General features: G+C 51.6%; 1 protein-coding gene across 9 annotated transcripts; it reads right to left on the reverse strand.

Moving 5' to 3' along the window:
- Window positions 1-6910: 6910 nt before the first annotated feature.
- LOC141510008 (platelet glycoprotein VI-like) lies at window positions 6911-18559 on the reverse strand. 9 transcript variants are annotated; one of them, XM_074219950.1, is made up of 11 exons: window positions 18423-18559; window positions 18040-18139; window positions 17643-17918; window positions 17122-17415; window positions 15757-15879; window positions 15638-15680; window positions 15498-15535; window positions 15358-15413; window positions 15018-15195; window positions 13084-13338; window positions 6911-9558 (listed from the first exon to the last, which is right to left on the reverse strand). In XM_074219950.1, the coding sequence occupies exons 1-9, from the start codon at window positions 18492-18494 to the stop codon at window positions 15067-15069; spliced, it is 1131 nt and encodes a 376-aa protein (XP_074076051.1). In that variant the 5' UTR covers window positions 18495-18559; the 3' UTR covers window positions 6911-9558; window positions 13084-13338; window positions 15018-15066. The 9 variants fall into 9 exon arrangements, with proteins under 9 accessions (XP_074076051.1, XP_074076049.1, XP_074076050.1 ...); XM_074219948.1 differs by having other exon boundaries at window positions 13084-13360; XM_074219949.1 differs by having other exon boundaries at window positions 14496-15195.
- Between the last annotated feature and the right edge of the window lie 6187 nt (window positions 18560-24746).

A 24746-nucleotide genomic window follows, 5' to 3' on the forward strand; every position in this document is an offset into this window, starting at 1 on the left:
TGGTAAAGCCTCTAATCAACAACCAATATTTTTGGAGCACACCTGGGCGCCAGTCACTGAGCTGGGCCCTGGGGTTATTCAGAAGGAGAATAAAGATGGAACCTGCCCAGTGACTGTCCAGTGGTTAGGTGGAGATACCAAACCGTGCCTGTGGAGAAGCAGGATCTAGTCAGAATATACTGGAGATGATCTCAGGGAGATGTCACAACATTTAGCTTGTGTCCCCAAAAATTTCTTACAGAAGATGAAATTTTATTTTCTTTTGCTTTCCAATTTTTGAAAATTCAATTCTATTTTTATTTTCACTTCCATATTCTCTTTAGTCTTCTCCCTTCTCTCCTCACAGAGAGGGAAATAAATGATACCTCTTATCCAAACAAAGTCCTGCCCACACTTCTGGGCTCACCATATCTCCCCTTACCCCAAATGAAAAGTAAGATACAGAAAAGAACTAGACAAAAGTCTGCCTCAACTTGCCCTCAGAGTCCACCAGTTCTCTCTTTGGAGGTGGAAATACTGTTCTCCATGATTCTTGGCTTTTTGGTGGATGTCTTTATTGATCAGAGCTGCTAAGGCTTTCACAGCTGATGATCAGGTCATTATTGTTTTGGCAGTTTTTCTCAATTTGCTTCTCCCATGAGTCATGGGAAGAGGTTGGATTTTAGCTGAGACTTGTGGGAACCCTGAGAAACCTCAGCACAGAGATGACAACTGAATGAAGTCGAGGTCAGCAATTAAAAGCACCCAGGACAGAGAACTGGAGGACACCCTCCATGGGTGAGAATGACAGAGGGGAGACAGGAGGAAAGGTCAGATAGGCAGGAAAAGACCCAGAGGAGGAGGAAATCCAGAGAGCCTAGAGAGAAGAGTGGATCAAAGGGAAGAGTCTGATGGACAATGTAAACCTGGAGATAACCAAAGTCAGAAAGAATGAGGATGGAAAAGGGAACTGTGTTTGGCCAAGGAAATCCTGGGCATCTTTTGAGAGAGCTGTCTTGATGCAATGAGACTAGAACCTGGACTGGAATGTCTTAAGACCAAAGTGATTTGAGAGCTAAAAGTATTTTTGAGAGATTTAAAAAATAAAAATAAAAATGGTCATGACCTCTCACGCATATATTCTTTTTTGGATTTTTCTTGTTTCATTTTGCATCAAATCATGGAAAGCTAATGACTCTTCGCAGTCTTTTCATTCATTCTTTTTTACAATGTAGTAATATTCTGTTTGCCTTCATGCACCAGTATTTCTCAAAAGTTCCTTCATTCTGCACTTACAAATAAAGCAAACATTGCCTACCAAAAAGTAAAATAAGAGGAGAAAATGTGGAGGCACCTTCTATGCTGCCCTCCTCCAGGATCTTAGCCAGTCAAGAGTGGAGGAGCACACAAATCATTACTGAAGACAGAAATGTAAATGAAAACAACTGTGAGATTCCACCTCACAAGTATCAGATTGGCTAAGATGACAGAAAGGGGAAATGATCACTGTTGGAGAGTTTTTGGGAGGATTGGGGCATTAATACATTGCTGGTGGAGTTGTGAACTGACTGTTGTGAATGTTGACTGTGAACTTTGTCTATTTGGTAGAAGAATAACTCAATAGTCCCAGATGCTGAGGGCATCTAGAGGGGCCAGGGAGGGTAGGCCTCATTCTCTGAGGATGCCCCACTGCCCTGACAAATGTTCCCCTCCCTCTGAGCCACCTGCCCCCTATCCTTCCTGAACCCGGTATATACAACCATCCCTGGTGGCAAGGGGGTCAATCCTGAGAGATAAGCATCAGGTCCTTCTATAGAGTCAACATCAGAGAAGGGCAGACCCTCAGGCTTGACCTGCCTCCTTCAGTCACCCTCACCTTCACCATTTGGGGAGCTCCAGGAAACCCATCTCACATGTTGGGTTCTTAAACCTTTCTTCTCCATCTCCCTATGGGGAAGAGAGCACATGGACCATGACATCACTTTGAGAGATGGGGAAACTGAGGCCTGGAGAGAAAGGAAGCGGAACAGGGCTGACCAATGGATTCTTTAATCTCAGAGACAGAATTTACCCCATTTTAACCCAACGTCAAACCCAGGTCTCTTTCCCCACCTGGGCACTATCGTTGTTGACATAGCGCAGAGCTCTCGCCTCTCCTCTCCTGGAGGATTCCCAGCAGCCTTTGGAAGAAGGAGACACCATGTGTTACTGAGAAAACTTGATCTACGTCAATTTTTTTTCTGCCTTCCCAAGGTGCATTGTGGCAATGCCTGACCTGCCCAGTGGGGTCTCTCTTTGCTCCTCGACCTTTCTCTTGTGCCCCTCCTAGTAACCAGAGCCCTCCTGTCCCCTCAGCTTGCCATCTGTCTGCTCTGTGTTATTAGTTGGTCTGCTCAAAGGGGACAGGGTCTGAGACTGTGGGAGGGCACAAAAGAGGTCAAACACCTAGCCCAGGTCTAGGGGATACTCTAGGCTCAGCCCCAAAGACTGTTGACCTCAGTTTTTTCATCCATGTCATGGCAATCATGGGCTGGATGATTTAATGGGGTTTTGTGCTCAAAGCCCTCTAATAAATCAGCTCCCCGTGGGCTCCAGGGTGGGGGGCCTTCCCTCAACCTTTGGGGCTCCCCCAGGGCTGATAAAGGGTGGTGATATATGAGATAAGAATGAGACAAAGGCAGATTCCTCAGAGAGTGACCAGAGGGAAACCCATTCTGCTCTCCCAGCTCCTGCCCCCTGGAGGGAGGCTGCAAATTCTGCCAGCTCTACCCCACTTTGCTTCCTTCACTGAGGACAAGGGACGACACAACAAGGACCTGTCAGCACAAGGGAGCATGGGACATTTGTGGGGTAGGATTGGGGATTTGGGTCTCTCTGTAACCCCCAAGTCATGGGCTTGTTGAGAGCACAAAGCTCTGCCAAGCTGAAGGCCTGAGAAAGGTGGGAATGAGCCAGTGAGGCAGTGGTAGATCCCAACTTCATCTAAAGGGTTCAGGCTGGAGGGGTAGATCTGAGCTCTGGAGGGACTGAGGAGAGGAGCATGTGGGGAGGGGACTCTTTGCTCTTGTCCTCTTCCCCATCCTAGACCCGAACATCTTCTTGGGGGGACCCGGGGACCCAGGTACCCATTAAGGAACAGATTGACAGGTCTGGGCTAGGGACCCTCAGCCTGCTTACTCCCTTCTTATCTTTCTTTGGGGGGGGATTTGAAGGGGATTGGGGTGAGAGACCAGGACTCTAAGTTTCTTCCTTCTGAGATTTCTTCAAGAAGGTTTTACAGGGAGCCGGGAAGAGAAAGTAGATCCACCTCCAATTCAATATATTGGGGCTCCAGGATACAGTGGATGTTCCCCGGACAAGGCAGACCCCAAATGAGAAAGTGAGAACAGGAGCAAAAATCTTATATCCTCTCTCTCTGAAGGGTTAGAGAAGGGGGCTCGAAATGATCTCTGACTTTGACCTGTGGCCCCACTTTGTCCTCAGGACTTTTTTCTCTGGGCCCTCTTTTCTGGGGCGTTCAATCTCAGGCTCCATTCCCTTTAGTAGAACACCTACTGACACAGAGCAGGCAGATGGTAACTTGGGGGAGCAGGAAGGGCCTGGTTCCTAGAAGGAGCACAATAGAGAGGTAGAGAAACGAGGGGAGACCACACTCAGGACCCCTTTGTGGGCTCAACCCGCCCCCATGATGGTCCCAGAGGCCAACCCCACTCTCTAGTGCTCAAAGACCAAGTGATTTTCCCTTTGAGAGGTGACTTTCACCCTGAGGAAGGCCAGGACCCAGGAGCCCTCCCAGGACCTTCCCTGGACCAGCTTCCTCCTCCCATCTGTGGGACCTGAGGACACTGGGAGCTACAGCTGTGCCTACAGGGAAAGGACCAACTCTGGTGGAGGATCACACCCCAATGATTCCAGGCAGGGAGTGGAACCAGGTCAGGGGTTGGGGAGTTTGAAATATCTCTGTATTCTCTACCCTGGTGAGGTCTCACAGAGACAATGTCCTGGGCTCTATGCAACCAGCATTGCTTTGAGAGCTAACAGGATTTTAGGGTTTGGGAAAAAGGTTTTCTTTCCTTATTTATCTATTCATTCATTCATTTATTTATTTACCTATTTATTTATTTGTTTGTTTGTTTATTTATTTGTTTATGTAGCTATTTAGCTATCTACCTATCTATTTTTTTATCTATCTGTCTAATTATTTAATTGCTTTCCTTATTTAAGGCACTGGGGTTAAGTGACTTGCCCAAGGTCACACAGCTAGGGGATTATTAAGTGTTTGAGGCAGGAAGTGAATGCAGCTTCCCCTAACTCCAGGGTTAGTACTCTATCGACCGGGCAACCTAGCCTCCTTGAGACATTTCTATTCTGATCCAGAATCCTAGGAAGAAAGATAGGGAGGGGCCTGAGATGGGGATGTGGAGGAGACCCAGAGTTGAAAGGGGCCTTGAAGGTTCTTCAGCCAAACCTCTCCATTACTAATATACAAAGTCAGGTCCAGGGAGGAAGGACTTGTCCAGGGTCAGAAAACATTTCAACAATAGAAGCTGGAGACAAATCTGAGCCATCTCTCTCCTGGACCAGGATCAGAGTTGAAGCTGAGCCCTGGACCTGCCTGTGATGACCCAGATGATGTGAGGTGGCTGCATCTTCTCAGAACTTCTGGGGTCACCAGATGCATGAGAACATGGGCTCCTGGGATGCACAAATCTCCTTAGATCCTGGGGAGCAACAACTAGAAGGTACCAGAGATCTCCTGCTTCAGTCCCTCATCTACAGAGGAGAGAACTGAGGCGAGGAGTAGCTGGGGACACCACAATTCACAAAGCTGGGACTGCAGAGGACTACAACTTCCCCAGTTCAAATCCCACCTCAGGCCCTTACTACTTGTTTGACCCTAGACAAGAAACTTTACCTCAATTGCCTGACTTTCCTCATTTGTAAAATGAGCTGAAGAAGGAATTGTCCAACCGCCCCAGCTGCCCCTCCCAGAAAACCTCAGATGGAGTCGTGAAGACTGGGTCATGGACGATAAATAGCTAAACAGGCAGAGCAGGGGCTTGACCCAGAGGTCCTCACTACCAGGCCTGTCTTCTTGCGCTCACAGAGTCTCTGCCCAGGCCTTCCCTCTCAGACCTTCCGTATGGTGGTGATGCTGGGGACACATGACTCTATGAGTCTGGCTGCCCCCTCACACATTCTTCAATGGTGTGACCTTTTCTCTGCTGAAAGTGGGGACCCCCCTGCCCCTTCAAAGCCAGAGAACAGAGGGGACATTGGCTGACTTTTCACTCCTCTCTGTGAGGGCCGGGATGCAGATATCTACTGTTCTGTCCACCACAGAAGAATGGTTTAACACTTTGTGTCTGAAACCAGTGATGCCCTAGAGATCTGGGTGACAGGACAGGGCATGGCTAGGGCTCCAAGACAGAAAGTTTTGAGACTCAAACCTGAGAGGGAGCCCAGGACATCTGGGAGGGCCTGTGGTTTTGGGCTCTTTTGACCTTCAGAAGAAACCTTGGAACAGGGTTGAAGGTCCTAAGGAAGGGGAGAAAATAGAAGATTGTACCAGGTTGGGTCATGCTTCAAGATAATGAGACAAGGACAGAAGGAAGAAACAGCCCCCCCATTTCTAGGTGTGGCCCAAAGAAGGTCTAAGATTTATCATCATTGCCTCTCCAGGGAAGGAGACTTTGGGCAAGGAATGGCCAAGGCCCTAGAGGAAGGGAGAACAGGTGGTCAGAGAGGATTTCAGGACCCTCCCACCCCCTTTTTCTCTGAATTTACAGATGCTAGACCTCCCCTCTCAGCCTGGCCCAAGGCAAAGGAGGCCTCAGGGGCTGATGTGAGCCTCTTTGCTGGGGGCCCTCATGGAATAGAAGCTTTGTTCTGTACAAAGAGGGAGATGAAAAAATCCTGTCCAGCTTGAACATCCCACAAGATGAGGCCCAGTTCTTCCTGCCCCCCCACCCCCCAAGTGCTCTGGGATTTACAGCTGTTTCTACTCATCTAATACCAATAGTGATCCCTGGCCACAGCCAAGTGACTCTTGGCAGGATATAGTTACAGGGAAGAAGAAGTCCCCCAGGACTCCCCGAGGAGACCAATTCCCCTCAGTTTCTTGTCCCTCCAAGGAAAAGTAACCACAGCCTTGTTCTTACAGGTGATATGACATAAGTGAGAAACAATATTAGAGCACTATCCTCAATCCCAGATTAATAAGTACCAGGCAGGGAGCTGGGACGTGGGCTTCCCTCAGTATTCTGCTGTGACATTACCCACCTTGGGTTCTGGCTTTCTAACTCTCATTTGAATGGAGGACACTCTCTAAAAAAGGATTTGTGCCAAACCATTGGAGGCTGGTGCTGATGGGAGGCTGGGGAAGATGAAGGGGAAGGGAAATTTCAAGGATAATTGCAGGGACAAAATTCATGAGAATTCTCTGTCCCACCCCAGCTTCAGGGTCCAGGTACTTCCTCATCTCCATCATCAACTGTGTCATCTTCCTCTTCCTCCTCCTCCTCCCCAGCCTCCTCATTCTGGAATTTTGCCATGGATCCATCCCTACAGGAGAGTGCAGGATGAGGGAGTGAAGCCCTTGAGGTCTGAAGGAAGTAGAAGTTGGGTGAACACTGGGAGCTCCATCTGATCTGGAAACATCTCTAATTTTGCTCCCCTTCCCTTCTCTCTCCCAGGGACCCCTGGGACTAAAGTAGCTGATGAAACTTCTTAGATTCTCAACCTATAATTTCCAGATCCTTCATTTTACTCTAATCTTAGACCTTCTTCATAAACAAGTCCTTGGTGAGCAGACAATGGTTAGAAAGCCTGCCAATGTGACCTCACTACCCACTTCTCCCTGCTCCTTTACATTGCCTCCTTCCATCTTCCCCCCCCCCCCCCCCGCCCTCTCTACAAGTAACAAGGCTTCTTCAAACCATACGCGTCCTCTCTAACCCTAACTACAAATCCCCTTCAACAATGAATTCTGGGCAAGAACACAACTGACTCAGCCCTCCCTGTGTCAGCCCAAGGGAAAGTGACCTAAAGCCCCTTGGACTCATTTTCCAGGCTGTGAGGACTGGGACAACAACCCTGGAGAGTCAATGCTCATTTCACTACAAGGGTCCAGGAGGACTCCATATCAGCCTACCTTCCCCCAGGGCCTTGGAAGATACTTTCCTGAGGTCCCAGCTGGTTCTTTGAATAGCCAGACCATTATCATCCAATTTGTGGATCCCCAGGATCTGTCTTATTCCCATAAAGTGTTGCAGGTTCTTAATAAATGTTCATCTAATAGAATTTAACATAACCTGGGCTCTGAGCATCGTTCTATTGAATTTATGTTTGTCAGGGCCCTTCCTCTCAATGTTGTATACATTAGCTAAGTACAAGTATCACCTGAAGAATTTACAAGCTCAGTATTGGCATGGACCTTGGGCTGGATCACCCTTAGTGTCCGTGACAAAGCTGCCCCTCTGGCTCCACTCCCACCAGGTTCACTGCACACAAATTTCTGGTTTGTCATTTCTCTTCCACCACATCTACAGGCTCCTCAGATCCCAAAAGGAAATGAAGTTTTGCTCACTCTCTCAAATTTCTTGGGTAGAGGGAATGGAGTCATTCTCCATGTGCCATTTTCTTTATATATTCTCTGTGTTTTTATCCCTACTGTCAGTCTTTTTGCCTCTCTCTGTCTCTCCCTCACTCTGTCTCATTCTACATCTTTGTTTGTGTGTCTCTCCCACAGCTGCCACCCTCTTGTGAAAATGTTCTCATGCCCCTGGACTAGATACATACAACTCTTATAAAATACACTCTATCAGAAACAAACAGAATTATAATTATATTAAAATGAAGCAGAACCTGAGAATGAGACATTGAGACTGTTCAGCATGTGGACACCAAGGCTGAAGAATCCCTCAATTTCATTCTGGAAGGAGTCCCAGGTGCAAGGAGCTTTGTCCTCAGTCACCTGAACTGATTCTCAGAGTTTGCCTCAATCCCATTTCCCATGAGTCAGATTTTCATTTTTCCATTATCTGCTAAGGTTATCTAAATGTTCATGTCCTCCCATGAGGGGAGTTCCCGTGTATCTTCAATAACCTCTCCATGGGTAGAGGTCACAGTTGGGATGGAGAAGTTGGCCTGAGCCCCCCAGCCATTGAACTTGGCCCCCCCATGGGTGATCCATCCTTGCAGAGAGCAGAGGTGTCATATTCCAGCTGTGACAGACACTGGAGGGAGCCCTCCTGCCCTGACCCAGGGTCAGTTGGGAGCTGGGTAAGGCCAAGACAGAGAGGGAGTGATAGAAATCTGGGGGAGGAGGAGAGCCTGGTATGAGAACAGGCTCAGGCCACTCCCCCTACATGCCCAGGCTGAAGCTGGCAGAGGAGGAGGTGAAGCCACTTCATGCTCCTCTCCCATTCCTGGCTTCAAGGTAGCCCCGGGCTGCCTGGGATATGGGGGTGTGAGAGCCCAGAGGCAGTCCCCTCTGGGGCCAGAGTACAAAGCTAGGGATGAGGATGGGGCGTTCTCCTCTCACCTGCCACTATAAGTTGCAGGGGATAACTGCTCTCATAATACAGAGACTGGCTCTTGTAGTGACATTGGTATCTCCTGGCAGTATTTGGACCCATCTTAGAGATGAGGACCTGGGCCTCCCTCCCATCCTCATACTTTTCCATATTCCTGTAGCCTCCTTCTTTGTTCAGATGCTACAGATCAGCCCCTGGGGGCCCTTCATACCAGAGGGTCATCAGGCCTGGCCCTGAGGGAGGGTCTGGGCAATGGGCCTGCAGGAGAAGCAGTCCAGAGGGGCCCCCTCACATGCCTGCCAGGGCTCACCTCCAGTTCCCCTCCCAGAATCCTCCCCTGGACCCCCTCCCCATCTTCCTTTCCCTCTGGCTGCCCTGGGGACAGCTCCCAGTGCTGAACAGGCAGGAGGGGCAGGGGGCATTGGGGGAAAGGACTCACCCTCTTGTGCCCAGATATTCTAGCATATACACAGGGTCGTAGGGGATGTAGACTCAGCTTCTGGCCCAGGAACCCACATCCTTATCTCCAAAACTGAGGGGCAAAGGAATGAGAGCACCAGGCTGCATCTGGATGCTGAGGGCGCAGCCAGACACCAGGAGACCTTGGCCACTGTCCTGCTTGTGCTCCTTCTCCTGGTGCCTCCATTTCCTACTCTGTAAAATAGGGAGGAGGGGTCGGTGCAGGGACTTCAGGTTCCTTCCAGCCTTGGCCTTCCTCTTGAAGATCTCCGTCTTCCTAGGACTTACCAAGGCAGAGTTGAGCAGAGGGTGTGGGGGTCATTGTGCCCTCCACAGCTGGTGATGACAGAGTGGGCACATGAACCTCTTAGGAGAGAATCATCAGCTCAGGGTGGGTTCTAGTCTGGTCCTGCTCCAAGTTCCCTGATCCCCTGCCCCCAGTGGAGTGCGGGGTGACTCCTTCCTCTTTGTGGTTTCCTCTGCATCCATGGAGATGGGGTGAGCTTCTTAGTAGAGGAGGCTGCCAGGCCCAGCTCGTGATTGGGCCCAGTCCCTGCCTTTCTCTGGGCCTTGACTTCTCCCTCTGTAAAATGGACAGCAGATGAAATCCTTTTCCCCTCTACTAAGACTTTGAAAAATGCTCTAATCAACCAGACAACCAATATTTATGGATCACTACAGGCTGCCAGTCACTGAGCTAAGATCTGGGATGTAAATAAAGACAGTAAAGACCATCCCTGCCCAGTGACTGTCCGGCAGCAAGATCTAGGCAGGATAAACTGGAGATGATGTCAGGGAGATGTCACAAACTTTACAGAGAAGCCCTACCTCCAGTCTGACTGACACTGGAGGGCCACCTACTATCCTGAGGCCACCTGGGAGCTGGGCAAGGGTGAGAAGGAGAGGTGGGCATAGGAACCTGGGGAGGAGGAGAGCCTGGCTTAGAACAAGGACATCCCTCCCTCATTGTGCCCAGGCTAGAGCTGGCAGAGGATGAGCAGTAGCCACTTCATATTCCTCATTGAGGAGGTGAAATTTTATCAGATTTTGTTTGCAAATTTTTTCATCATTCAATTCTAAATCTATTTTCACTTCCATATATTCGATTCTCCACTCCCTTCTCTCCTCACAGAGAAGGAAATAATTGATAGCCCTTCTCCAAACAATCATACCCAATACTTCTGGGCTCACCATGTCCCTCCTCCAAAATGAAAAGTAAAATAGTGAAAAGAATTAGAAAATCTCTGCTTCACTCTGCACTCAGGGGTCTCCACTTCTCTCTGAGGGTGGAAAATTTTTTCTCCAGGGACTTTGGATCTGTGGTGGATCTCTTCATTGATCAGAGAAGCAAAGACCTTCACAGCTGATGATCAGGGCGATATTATTTTCTAAATTTTTCTCTTGGTTCCAGTCACCTCAATTTTTTATGAGTATACTCAGATTTGTCTGAAATCCTCCCAGAGGTTGGATGTTAGCTGGGGCTCAAATGAATCCTGAGAACCATCAGCACAGGGATGACAGTTGGATGAAGGGGGGCTGATGAGGTCACCAAGCAAAGTGGCAAAGAGGGAGAAAGGACCCAGGACAAGACAGATTTCCAGCTTTGAGCAGAGAAGACAGAGGGATGGAGACAGAGAGGGGGAGAGCCAAGGGAGGGTGGGGCCCAGAAAGCCTAGAGAAGAGCATGACAGACAAGGTCAAATGCTGGGATGTTCAGGATCAAGAGTGAGGAATAAGAACTTGGCAGGGAAGGTCTCTGGTGTCTTTGGAGTGAGCTGGGGTGAGACTGGAAGCCACATTGCAAGGGGTGGGAGGAGAGCTCAAAGAATCTAGGACAGAAGAGAGGAAAAGGAAAATGGCTAGGAATCTTGGTCTCTAAACTGTGAGCTGCATGCTTCTTACTTCTTTTGGAATCAATTCATCGAAGTCTTCTGAATTTTTCAAGCCTTCCTTCTTTTTCATTTTTAATTTAAAAATGCATTTCTTTTCCCCAATTTCATGCAATGGTAGTTTCCAACTTTCATATTATTTTTCCAAAATTTTGAATTTGATAGTTTTCTCGCTCCCTCCCTTCCCTTCCTTCTTACCCCCCCCCCACAAAAAGCTATCTGATGTGATATTCATCTTTTCACATCGTAGTGATTTTCTATTGCATTCATGGCCCATATTTTGTTTTTTTTTATCTATTTCATTGTAAACTTCAGAGATAGAACAAAAATTTCCCACAAAAAGGTGAAGGGAGAAAAAGTGAAGTCACCTCCTGCAACCCCCTCCTCCAGGAGCTAAATCAGGAAAGGGTGGGGGAGCACAGGCATGTGTGCAGGCTATGGAGAAGTAAACCGGGAGAGACAGGAGATATGTGAGAAAGTGGGGGGTCTTTGAAGTGACCTATGGAAGATAAACTCAATTTTGGGGGGTAAACGTCAGGCCAATCCTGAAGCTTTGTGGCTCCTGGGCAGGTTGTGCAGTTCCTGAGACAGGAAGAGGACCCTGAAAGTACAGGTTCCAAAGCTGGACATCCTGAGACTGGGGTTTTCTGCCCTCATGTTCTCCTTGCCAGGTGTCTCAGTTTATCAGTTGTCCAGAGATATTGTGAGCTCCTGGGAAGGGGTGGGATCCTGACTTCTGTGTGACTTGCCAAGGATTTGTTTTTATTTTATCATTTTCCTTTTTTCTTTTCTTTTCTTTTCAAAGCAATGGGGTTAAGTGAGGTGCTGAATGTCACACAGGGTCTGAAGAAGATTTGAACTCAGGTCCTCTGGAATCCAGGGCCATGCTTAATCCACTGTGCCACCCTATTGTTCCTTGCCAAGGAGTTTTAATTTTTCTTTTGTCTTTCTCAACAAGGACCTAGCTTATTCTGATTTCTTTTGCCTTGATGCTGAGCAAATCCTCAAGTTTCACATCTGAATCCTCCTTGGGGGGAGCTGAGGTCCTGAAAATGGACGTGGTCACCCTGAGACCTTGGCCTCGTCCCTCTCCTGGACCAGTTCTAGGTGAGGAGGGTGTTGAGGATGATGAGGACCAGCCTGGGCCGGCAGAGGCTGACCTTGGTGCCCACACGGTTGGGGGTTAGTCATTGACAGATGGACGTCCCAACACTCAACGGTGAGGAAATACGCAGCCCCTGAGCTCTCCCCGCTGAGCCCAGCCTGGCAGACTGGCTGTGTCAGTGAGGGGGGCAGAGATGTGAGGGTTCGGGCACTGGGCACCTGCTTCCCCCAGCCTGGCCCCACCTTCCCTCAGCACTTAGACTTGCTCCACAGGTCACTACCCCTCCCTCTGCAGCCTGGTTCTGCCCAAGGCACTGGAAGGAAACTGTCCCCCGTGGCCTCAATGTCCCCCGGGTGGCCTTCACTGTGTGCAGGCTCCACCCTCTCTGTGACCCCAGGTACCCACTCTGCTCTGGGACACAGTCCTCCTGCTCAGTCCTGCCACCATCAGTGTAAATGGAGGGGCACAGGGAGAAGAAGGAAGGAGCTGGGGAGGGCGGGAGGGGCCCTCTGGATCCCCGGGCCCCTTGTCCTGGCTGCCCCTGCCCCTGAGGTCCTGCGGAATCTGGGGGAAGCAGAGGGACAGAGGAGGGAGGAAGGGGAAGGAGGTCACCCTGGAGCTTCTAACTCAGACGAATTGGGTGGGGACACCTGAACAGCCCCTCCTTCATTTTGGGGAAGCCAAGGATGGGAGAAACAGAAGCGCCTTCCCACATGTGACTGGGTGAGTGTGGGGGACCACAGGAGGTGCTGGGGAAGGGACAAGAAGGAAGGGGGGTCCCGAGAAGGAAGGGGGGGTCCCTGCCCATCCCTGCCCCCCACCCCCTCAGCCCCCTTCGTCTCCTGCTTTATTCTGCCTCCTTCTCCAGGCTAGAGTTCCCCTGCCCCTGGGCCTCCCCTCCAGTCTCCTGCTACTCTGATTTATTCTGAGATCCCCAATAGCAGAGCCCCCATTTCATAAGAGAGACACTGAGCCCTTGTGTGGAGTCATGCGCTCCTCCTGGTCCCTCATCCCTCCCACAGTCCCCCTTCCCCAAGCTCCCCTCCTTTCTGGTGCCAGTGTATCTGCCCAAGGCCTGGTGGTGGGCACCTGCCCCTATGCCAACTCTGGTCACCTGGTCTCTCTTCTTGGGGCCTGTTGTGGGAGTTAGCCCCGATTCAGGCTTCTCGTCCTGGGGCTTCTCCCCAGACCATTTCCCTGCTTCCCCAGGGCCCTTGTCCTGGCCGCAGTTCCTCCTCTCCAATGTGCCTGGTGGGTGCGGGGTGCTGCCCCACGTCTGAACTTTCTCCTTCCTTGGGTCTCTCCTTTGGCATCATGTTTTGATCTTCTTTAGTTGAACTGAAGGCTGGGTTGTCCAGGGTCCTCCTGCCTGCAGATGGTCATGGATGGGGCTGAAGTGGGGTGGAGGAAGGTGAGGAAGAAGGCGAGAATGCTGGGATAAGCCCCGTCCTCACTGGCAGAGGCAGCACCCCTTCCTCAGAGCCTCTGCAGCCCACTCAGCCCTTGGTGCCGTGGGTGGGAGAGAAGCATCTTCCCACATGTTTCTTGATGGAAGGATGGATCTGCATGGGCATCCACAGGCACCCAGCACGTGCCACCCCTCCCTGCCCCTCTGCCTCCTCCCACCACCCCAGAAGTCTGTGAGAGGAAGAATGCCAGGAAGGACCAGGGTGGGGTGGGCCCCAGGGACTACAAAGAGGAAGACTAAATGTAACCCCTCCCCCCAAGTTTTACACTTCACAATGAAGGTCTTTGACATGTGAATGTGTCCTGAGGCCTCTGAGCCAGGCCTCCCCCCAGAGAAAGGAGCTGCTGGCACCCTGGGGTGGGGTCTCTGGTGGTAATGTTCCCCTTCACCTTCCCCTGCAGCCTGTCCTGGGGGAGGAAGCTGGAGAAAGGCCCCACTGCCCACCAGCCCCTCAGGATCAGCAGGGCCTCTGGGGGGGGCCCCCAGACTGAGGCGAGACCCCTGCAGCCCCCTCTCCATCTTGCCCCCCACCCAGTTGGCCCACCAAGGCTAGGGCCACAAAAAGAGGATAAAGGCAGATGCTACTCTAAATCAGCTTCCAGTCTAACGGAGAGAATGGGCCACATGGAGGAGAAATGGGGAACGGAGGTTGGCAGTGGAATGGGGGGGCAGATGGGATGGGGCAAGAATCTGGAGGGTCTGGATTAGGGCACAACAGGTGGGCTCAACTGCTGAGGAGCAAGTGTGAGAAGACAGGTGGGAGGGGGCTGGCCTAGGCCTGAAGGGCCTGGAGATCCCACCCCCATTTTGTAGTGTCCCTGAGGGGGTTTATGAATGGGAAGGGGCCCCCAGCCAGTTTGAGCTTTAGGAAATGACTGTGGTGGTCATTTGAGGGGGCTTGGGGGGCATGAGGGGGAGGAGCAGTGGTCAGCCTCCTGACCCCTGGGATAGGGACCCTTGCAGCCTCCAACCCTTGCCCATCTTTGCTGCAAAGCAATCTGTAGAGGGGCAGCATCCCCTGAAAACCACCACCATTAAATTGAATTTCTGGAGCTGACCTGCCATGTGCCAGGCACCTTGTGGGGGCTTTGACATGATCACAGGTCTCCCTCAGGACAGTGGGGAGGAAGATGCTTCTATCTCCATTTGGAAACTGGGTAAACTGAGTCACCGGCCGGTGTCTTAGGCCAGACCGGATACTGAACAAGGAGGGTCCTCCAGCCCAAGTCCTCAGTAGGGTCCAAATGGCCAATACTAGAACCTGAGGTCATTTCATCAGGACAGATGACATCATGTACGGCTGAAGCCCTCCCTGGGTGTCCTCTCCCTTCACCCCCAGAATGGGAGCTTTCCACTTTCCCTTAGAGATCTGGAAATGTGTCCTAATTGGCCTTTTTTTATGGAAATCCCCATGTGAGGCAAAGACCAAGCACATCTCTGGGGGTCCAAAGGCAAAGAACAGAGCCTTGGGGCCCCCGGGGGCATCTTCCAGCTATGGCCTGGTGACTCTGAGGGGGGGAGGTTTAAACATGGACCTTCCCCATCACATCTGGAAGCTTCAGTTTTTCTCAGCCGCAGACCTGGGGAGGGCCTGGCTTTCTCCTGTGGTCCCCTGGGCGCTGGTGGAGGTCACCTCAGGGCAGCATAGAGGCTGGGGTCCCCTGGGTTAGAGGGCGGAGGGTCTTCAGCCCTAATCTTGAGGCTGTTGAGGTTCAGCAGGGCATAGGTCACTTCCTGAGGGTCTTCCCCTGGGGGAGCCTGGCAGAGGGAGATAAAAGAGGAGAAAGTGGGGCAGGGGGACTGAGGGGGTCAAGGGACCCAGACCCCTCCCCCAGCTTTGTGAACTTTGGGGAGCCTCCCCCTCTGTTCCCTCCATAAGGAGAGAGCTGGGGAAGGGAGGAGGGTTCTGGGAGGACTCACAGCCATGTCTTTCGGTCTGGCCTCCTCTGTCTGTTCGTCTTCACCCCTGTCCACATCTAGAGGCAAGAGGAGAAACATGAGGGGCTGGGACTCCAGCCCTGCCCAGCCCAGGCCCCGCTGCCCCTGCCCTTCACACTCACCCCGGGTCTCCTCCGGGGGGGTCCCAGTTGGGTCAGAGCTGGGGAGCAAGAAGACACAGAATGTTGAGGGGGCAAGTGCGGGAAGGTGGGCAGTGTGCTGGGGGAGGGGCTGGGGGAATCAGGGCTGTCGGGGACCCTACCTCCTGGGGGTCTTCTTGGCCCCTCCATCTCTGCCTCCCTTCCCTGTAAAGCAGAGTCAGACTTTAGTGGGGGTTCAGTTCACCCCCATTCCCTCACAGCCAAAACCCCAGGAACTCACTGAGTCTGGTTCGATGTCGCCAGCATTGGAGGCAGAGGAGGAGGAGGAAGAGGAAGAGCAGGATGAGGAAGGCTGAGGTGCCCATCAAGATGCCCACTTGGAGGCTGGAGAGTCCTGGGGCATCTGGGGGTGAAACAAGGGTGGGGGGGGCGCTGATTGACCTCTGGCCCTTGGCTGGGGCTTATTCACTAATCTGCTCCAACCCCTTTGGTGAGATCCTAGGTAAGGACCTGGGATCCTGCTAGATAGGCCCAGGGGTGCAGAGAACACGAGGGGCTCCTCCTATTAGGGGGTTTCCATAGCAAGGAACAGAGGCAATATCCACAGGAAATGAGGCTGCCAAGGCGAGGGTGGGGGTCAGGGAGAAGGGGACCCTGGGGAGAGGTCTAGCCAGGAAACAGAACAGCAAGGGGAAGGAAGTGCCCCTAGGCCACTCCCCAAAACAGAGAAGAGTCCAGGGGTGTCTGCAGGCTGGCTAGATAGACTGGGAGTCAGGAAGAGCTGAGTTCCAAACCAGTCTAGATCCTTCCGGGCTGTGTGACCCTGGCCAAGTCACCTAGCCTCTGCCGGGTTTCCTCTTTGGTAACATTGGGATAAGAGCAGAACCTCAGGCACGAGTTGAAGGAGCAAAAGGGGATTTCCAGGCAATATCCTGGGGGGGGGGGGGAGCCTTGGGAGACCTCCAGATTCTAAAATGGTGCTAAGGGGCACAAGGTGCAGAAGGGGCAGCCTGGACCCTGACTGAAAGCCCAGCCCCTGCCCCAGGCCATGCCGCAGGGTGTTCCTTCAGTCACCAGAGATCAAGTCTCTCCAGAGACAGTGGGAAGGGGCACATTCTAGAGAAAGCCTTGGATGGGATTGGGGACATGTCCATGCACTCTGGGGCCTCACTTTCCCTTCTGTGAAATGGGCTCCTGGTTCAGACGGGAGGAGGGGAGGAGGAGGGACAGAATCCTGCCCTCTCCCTCTGTTTGCTGGGCATTTCAGTGCCCTATGGGGAGGGCAGGACAGCAGGATGGGAGAGACCCCAGCCCAATCTTGGCCATCCTCTGCCCCCTCCTGGAGATCTCCTGCCTTCCGAGCACCTTTCCTAGGGTCCCGAATCCTGGGAGATATCCGCGGTGGGGCTGTGGGGCTGATGATCTGGGAGGAAAATGGACCTGGGCCCAGGGAGCTGAAGCGTCTCTCTGTGAGGATGACCCACTGCCCAGACTCCTCACACCCTCCCTCTGAGCTTCCTGTCTCCCTTGCTAACATGACCCCTGTGCCTCGGTGGCAGCACCCTGAGCAGGCCGAGTGGGTCCCCAGGATGAGTGAGGGGACTTGGGGGGGTGGGAGGGGTCGAGAGGGCTGGGACTCTCTCACCTGTGACCCTGAGCACCAGGGGGTCGCTAGGGGCTGACCACTCATAAGGGTTGTAATTGTTAAAACTGTAGCATCGATAAGTCCCTCCGTGGGCAGGGGTCACAGCCGAGATGGAGAAGTTGATCCGAGCCCCCCAGACATCGTATTGGGGCACCCCGTAGGTGATCTCTTCTCCATCCCTGTGCAGAGCAAACCTGCTAGACCACACATGTGACTGACACTGGAGGGTCACATTCTGTCCTGAGGCCACCTGGGAGCTGGGCAAGGCTGAGAGGGAGGGGGGGGCATAGGAACCTGGGGAGGAGGAGAGCCTGGCATGAGAACAGGCACAACCCTTCCCCTCTGTGCCCAGGCAGGAGCTGGCAGAGGAGAAGCAGCAGCCGCTTCATGCCCCTCTCCTGGTTTCAAGGGCACCCAGGGATGGCAGGAGTTTGGGGGTCCAAGGACCCAGAGTCATCCTTGGCTGGGGCCAGAATGTGAGGCTGGAAGTGAGAACGGTGGGGGAGGGGTTCTCCTCTCACCTGTCACTCTCAGCTCCAGGGGGTCACTGGCCTCTGACCACCATGACTGGTTCATGCAGTCACATTGGTATCTTCCAGCAGTCTTTGCTGTCATGTTAGAGATGAGGAACTGAGCCTCCCTCCCATCTGCAGACTTCTCCATGTCCTCGTAGCCTCCTCCCTTCCACAGACGGTACAGTTCGGCCCCCGGGGGCCCTTCACACCAGAGGGTCACTGGCTTTCCCTGGGGGATCACCAAGCCTGGCTCAGCCCTGAGGAAGGGTGTGGGCAATGGGCCTGCAAGAGAAGCCGAGCCCAGAGGGCCCCGTTCATCCCTGCCACCCCAGAGCTTACCCCCAGACCCCCTCCCAGAATCTCCCCTGGACCCTCAGCCCCATCATCCTTTCCCTCTGGCTACCATGGGGACAGCTCCCAGTGCTGAATAGGCAGGAGGGACAGGGGCATTTGGGGAAAGGTCTCACCGGCTTGTACCCAGATGTTCCAGCACAGATACAGCCCTGGAGGAGAGGCTCTGGGTTAGATTCAGCTTGATGCTCTCGAACCCACACCCTTGTCCCCAAAGCTGAGGGACAAGGGAATGAGGCCCCAGAGCACAGGCTGGGTCTAGATGTAGAAGGGACAGCCAGACTCCAGGAGCCCTGGGCCACTGTCCTGCTTGTGCCCCTTCTCCTGGTGCCTCCATTTCCTGCTCTGTCCAATGGGGAGGAGGGGTCAGTGCAGAGACTCTCAGTTCCTGCTAGCCTTGGTCTCCCTCATGAAGGCCCCCTTCGTAGGACTTACCAAGGCAGATTTGGGCAGAGAATGTAGGGGCCATTGCTCCCTCCAGGCTGGTGACAGACAGGATGGACACATGAACCTCTTTGTAGAGATTCATCAACACAGGGTGGGGTCCAGGCTAGGCTTTCTCCAGGTTCCCCAAAGCCCTGCCCCAAAGGAGGATGGGGGTGACTCCTTCCTCTTTATGGTTTCACCAGCATCATGGGGGCGGGGTGAGCTTCTTGGCAGAGGAGGCTGCAGAGCCCAGCTTCAGACTTGTGCCAGTTTCTACCCTTTTCTCTGGCCTTGATTTTCCCCTCTGTAAAATGGACAGAAGTCCCTTCCCTCTGTTAAGACTCTCTGGGAGGGGTGGCTAGGTGCCGTAGTGGATAAAGCACCAGCCCTGGAGTCAGGAGTACCTGGGTTCAAATCCGGTCTCAGACACTTAATAATTACCTAGCTGTGTGGCCTTGGGCAAGCCCCTTAACCCCGTTTTCCTGGCAAAAACCTAAAAAAAAAAGACTCTCTGGGAAAACCTCTAGTCAAAAACCAGTATTCTGGAGCACACCTGGGTGCCATTTACTGAGCTGAGCTCTGGGGTTGTTCAGAAAGACAATAAAGACTGGCCCTGTGACTGTCCAGTGTGTGTGGGGGGGCGGACACCAAACCATGCCTGTGGAGAAGCAGGATCTAGTCAGAATAAACTGGAGATGATCTCAGGGAGAATTCACTAAATTTACCTTTTGTCCCCAAAAATTTCTTCTAGAAGCTGAAATTTTACTTTCTTTTGCTTTCCAATTTTTGAAAATTCAATTCTATTTTTATTTTCACATCCATTTTCTCTTTACTCTTCTCCCTTCTCTCCTCACAGAGAGGGAAATAAATGACACCTTTTATCCCAACAAAGTCCTTCCCACACTTCTGGGCTCACCATATGCCCCTTCCCCCAAATGAAATGTAAGATACAGAAAAGAACTAGACAAAAGTCTGCCTCAACTTGCCCTCAGAGTCCACCAGTTCTCTCTTTGGAGGTGGAAGTACTGTTCTCCATGATTCTTGGCTTTTTGGTGGATCTCTTTATTGATCAGAGCTGCTAAGGCTTTCACAGCTGATGATCAGGTCGTTATTGTTCTGGCAGTTTTTCTCAATTTGCTTCTCCCATGAGTCTTCTCATGGGAAGAGGTTGGATTTTAGCTGAGACTTGTGGGAACCCTGAGAAACATCAGCACAGAGATGACAACTGAATGAAGTCGAGGTCAGCAATCAAAAGCACCCAGGACAGAGAACTGGAGTACACCCTCCATGGGTGAGAATGACAGAGGGGGGACAGAGGAGGAAAGGTCAGATAGGCAGGAAAAGACCCAGAGGAGGAGGAAATCCAGAGAGCCTAGAGAGAAGAGTGGATCAAAGGGAAGAGTCTGATGGACAATGTAAACCTGGAGATAACCAAAGTCAGGAAGAATGAGGATGGAAAAGGGAACTGTGTTTGGCCAAGGAAATCCTGGGCATCTTTTGAGAGAGCTGTCTTGATGCAATGAGACTGGAACCTGGACTAGAATGTCTTAAGACCAAAGTGATTTGAGAGCTAAAAGTATTTTTGAGAGATTTAAAAAATAAAAATAAAAATAAAAATGGTCATGACCTCTCACGCATATATTCTTTTTTGCATTTTTCTTGTTTCATTTTGCATCAATTCATGGAAAGCTAATGACTCTTCGCAGTCTTTTCATTCATTCTTCTTTACAATGTAGTAATATTCTGTTGCCTTCATGCACCAGTATTTCTTAAAAGTTCCTTCATTCTGCACTTACAAATAAAGCAAACATTGCCTACCAAAAAGTAAAATAAGAGGAGAAAATGTGGAGGCATCTTCTATGCTGCCCTTCTCCAGGATCTTAGCCAGTTAAAAGTGGAAGAGAACACAAATCATTACTGAAGACAGAAATGCAAATGAAAACAACTGTGAGATTGCACCTCACAAGTATCAGATTGGCTAAGATGCCAGAAAGGGGAAATGATCACTGTTGGGGAGGTTTTGGGAGGATTGCAGCATTAATACATTGCTGGTGGAGTTGTGAAATGACTGTGAACACAGTCTATTTGGTTGATGAATAACTCAATAGCCCCAGATGCTGAGGGCATCTAGAGGGGCCAGGGAGGGTTAGCCCACATTCTCTGAGGATGCCCCACTGCCCTGATGACCCTTCCCCTCCCTCTGAGGCACCTGCCCCCTCCCCAGCCTTCCTGATCCAAGTATATAAAACCATCCCTGGTGGCGAGGGGGATGAGAATCAGATCCTTCTATAGAGTCAAAACCAGAAAAGGGCAGACCCTCAGGCTTGACCTGCCTCCTCAACTCACACTCACCTTTGCCATTGGGGTATCTCCAGGAAACTCAGCTCACATGTTGGGTTCTGAAACCTTTCTTCTCCATCTCCCTATGGGGAGGAGAGCACAGGGACCATGACATCACTTTAAGAGATGCGGAAACTGAGTCCTGGAGAGGAAGGAAGGGGACCTGAGCTGGCCAATGGAGTCTTTAATCTCACAGACCGAATTTGAAGCCATGTCTTCCACCGTCAAACCTAGGTGTCTTTCCCCTCCTGGGCACTATCCTTGGTGACCCAATGCAAAGCCCCCGCCTCTCCTCTCCTGGAGGATTCCCAGCAGCCTTTGGAAGGAGACACCATGTGTTACTGAGAAAACTTTATCTATGTCAATTTGTTTTCTGCCTTCCCAAGGTCCATTATGGCAATGCATGACCTGCCTCATGGCATCCCCCTTTGCTCTTTGACCTTTCTCCCCTTCTAGTAACCAGAGCCCTCCTGTCCCCTCAGCTTGCCATCTGTCTGCTCTGTGTTATTAGTTGGTCTGCTCAAAAGGGACAGGGTGTGAGACTGGGGGACACCCAAAAAGTGGTCAAACACCTGACCCAGGTCTGGTGTTACTCTGGGCCTGGCTCCACAGGGTGTTGACCTCAATTTCTTCTTCCATGTCATGGCGATCATGGGCTGGATGATCTAATGGGGTTTTGTGACCAAAGCCCTGTGATATATCGGCTCCTTGAGGGCATCAGGGTGGGGGCCTTCCCTCAACCTTTGGGGCTCCCCCGGGGTTGATATAAGGGGGTGATATATGAGGTAAGAATGAGACAAAGGCAGATTCCTCATAGAGTGAGCAGAGGGAAACCCTTCCTGCTTTCCCAGCTCCTGCCTCCCCCCAGGGAGACCATGAGTTCTGCCAGCTCTGCCACTCTGTGCTGCCTTCACTGAGGGCAAGGGATGAAAGAACAAGGACCTGGCAGCACAAGGGAAGATGGGACATTTGTGTGGTGGGACTGGGGATTTGGGTCTCTCTGTAACCCCCAAGTCATGGGCTTGTTGAGAGCACAAAGCTCTGCCAAGCTGAAGGCTTGAGAAAGGTGGGAATGAGCCAGTGAGGCTGTGGTAGATCCCAACTTCATCTAATAGTTTCGGAGTGGAGGGGTAGAGCTGGGCTCTGGAGGGAGTGAAGAGAGGAGTATGTTGGTAGGGGACTCCTTTGCCCTTGTCCCCTCCCCTTCCTAGACCAGAACATCTTCTTGGGGGGACCCGGGGACCCGGGGACCCGGGGACCCAGGTACCCAGTACGGAACAGACTGACAGCACTGGGCTAGGGACCCTCAGCCCACTCACGCCCTTCTTAGCTATCTTTCAGTGGGGATTTGAAGAGGACTGGGGTGAGAGAGCAGGGCTCTATGTCTCTTCCTTCTCCTTTCACAGAAATCTTCCCTCCACCCTCCATTTCTGCTTCACCTCATTACCCAATGACCGCAGGGACAACAGTTCCCATCTCATTTGAAGTCTCACCCCAGGCCCCCATACCTACCACTACAATGTGACCCTCCTGGACGCCAAGAGCCTGCAACCCTTGACGCTCCAGAGAACTGGATATGAGGTCCAAGGACACTGGGGAGGGGGGCTACTGCTCTATTTATTGCAAGAGGACAGAGCCCCACAGGGCATCACAGCCCAGCAAGATCCTGGAGCTGACCTGGTGACTAGGTATTAAATACCCTTCAAAGTCCCAATTCCATCCCCCCCAAAGGGTTCTCAAGTAAATCTGGAGATATCCAAAGTCAGGAAGAATGAGGATGGAAAAGGGAACTGAGTTGGTCAAGGAAATCATGGGGTTGGGGGGGGGTGGGAGCATGTATTCCTGAGATTTCTTCTAGAAGGGTTTACAGGGAGAGGGGAAGAGAAAGTGGATCTGCCTCTAGTTCTATAGACTGGGGCTCCAGGATGCAGTGGGTGTTCCCTGGTCAAGGTAGACCCCAAGAGAGAAAGTGAGAACAGGAGTAGGAATCTTATATCCTCTCTCTCTGAAGGGTTAGGGAAGGGGCCTAGAAAGGACCTCTGGACTTGTGGCCCCACTTTCTCCTCAGGACTCCTCTCTGTAGGGCCTCTTTTCTGGGACATTCAGTCTCAGGTTCCATCCACTTTAGCAGACCACTTACTAACACAGAGCAGACAGATGGTAACTTGGGGGAGCAGAAGGGCCTGGGTTCCTAGAAAGAGAAAAAGAGAGAGGTAGAGAAGCGAGCGGAGACCACACTGGGCAGGACCCCTTTATAGGCCCAACCTGACTCCATGATGGTGGAGCACTTTGAGCACTCTCTAGTGCTCAAAGCCCAAACTGTCTACCTTTTGGAGAGGTGACTTTCACCCTGAGGAAGGCCAGGACCAAGGAGCCCTCCCAGATCCAGCCCTGGGCCAGCTTCCTCCTCCCATCTGTGGGACCTGAGGACACTGGGAACTACAGTTGTGCCTACTGGGAAAGGACCAACTCTGGTGGAGGATCAGACCCCAATGATGCCCTGGAGGTAGTGGTGCCAGGTGAGGGGGTGGGGAGTTTGGAATATCTCTGTGTTCTGTACCCTGGCGAGGTCTCACAGAGATAATGGCATGAGCTCTGCACAGGCAGCCTTGCTTTGGGAGCTGGCAGGATTCTGGGGTTTCAGAAAATGTTTTTTTTTTGCTTATTTATCTATCTATCTAATTATTTAGTTGCTTTGTTTATTTAAGGCACTGGGGTTAAGTGACTTGCCCAAGGTCACAGAGCTAGGGAATTATTAAGTGTCTGAGGGAGGAACTAAATGCAGGTTGGCCTGACTCCAGGGTCAGTATTCTATCCACTGGGCAACCTAGCCTCCTTGAGACATTTCTATTCTGATCCAAAATCCTAGGAAGAAAGGTAGGGGGAGGGTCCTGAGATAGGGATGAGGAGGGGCCTTGGAGGTTCTTCAGCCAAACTTCTCCATTACTAATACACAAAATGAGGTCCAGGGAGAAAGAAAACATCTCAATAATAGAAGCTGGAGAGAAATCTGAGCCTTCTCTCTCCTGGACCAGGATTTGAGCCCTGGTTGAAGCTGAGCCCTGGACCTGCCTGTGATGACCCAGATGATGTGAGGTGGCTGCATCTTCTCAGATCTCCTGGGGTCACCAGATGCATGAGAACATGGGCTGCTAGGATGCACAAATCTCCTTAGATCCTGGGGAGTAACAACTAGAAGGTACCAGAGATCTCCTGCTTCAATCCCTCATCTACAGAGGAGAGAACTGAGGCAAGGAGAGCTGGGGACACCATAGTTCATAATGTTGGGGCTGCAAAGAGGACAACTTCCCGAGTTCACATCTTGCCTCAGACACTTAAAACTTGTTTGACCCTAGACAAGTCACTTTACCTCAATTGCTTGAATTTCCTTATTTGTAAAATGAGCTGAAGAAGGAATTGTCCAACCGCCCCAGCTGCCCCTCCCAGAAAACCTCAGATGGAGTCATAAAGAATGGGTCATGGACAATAAATAGCTAAACCGGCAGAGCAGGGACTTGACCCAGAGGTCCTCACTACCAGGCCTGTCTTCCTGCGCTCACAGAGTCTCTGCCCAGGCCTTCCCTCTCAGAACTCCTGTCTTGTGGTGATGCTGGGGACACACATGACTCTATAGGTCTGGCTGCCCCCTCACACATTCCTCAATGGTGTGAACTTTTTTCTGCTGAATGTGGGGACCCCCCTGCCCCTGCAAAGCCAGAGAACAGTGGGGACCCAGGCTGACTTTTCACTTCTCTCTGTGAGGGCCGGGATGCAGATATCTACTGTTCTGTCCACCATAGAAGAATGGTTTAATACTTTGTGTCTGAAAAAAGTGTTGCCCTAGAGATCTAGGTGACAGGACAGGGCGTGGCTAGGGCTTTGAGACAGAAAGGTTTGAGACTCAAACCTGAGAGGGAGCCCAGGACATCTGGGAGGGCCTGTGGTTTGGGGCTCTTTTGACCTTCAGAAGAAACCTTGGAACAGGGTTGAAGG

The sequence above is a fragment of the Macrotis lagotis genome, chromosome 1 (assembly GCF_037893015.1).
Source record: "Macrotis lagotis isolate mMagLag1 chromosome 1, bilby.v1.9.chrom.fasta, whole genome shotgun sequence".
Classification (NCBI taxonomy): domain Eukaryota; kingdom Metazoa; phylum Chordata; class Mammalia; order Peramelemorphia; family Peramelidae; genus Macrotis; species Macrotis lagotis.

Bases quoted from the DNA above. Each gene is read 5' to 3' on its own strand.
- LOC141510008 (XM_074219950.1), bottom strand. From the start codon at position 18,494: ATGTGTCCATCCTGTCTGTCACCAGCCTGGAGGGAGCAATGGCCCCTA. The intron at 18,140-18,422 runs GTAAGTCCTACG...CCTCTCCTCCAG, and splicing joins CTCTGCCCAAATCTGCCTTG to GGCTGTATCTGTGCTGGAAC. The intron at 15,880-17,121 runs GTGAGAGAGTCC...TTTCACCCCCAG, and splicing joins CCTGGTGCTCAGGGTCACAG to ATGCCCCAGGACTCTCCAGC.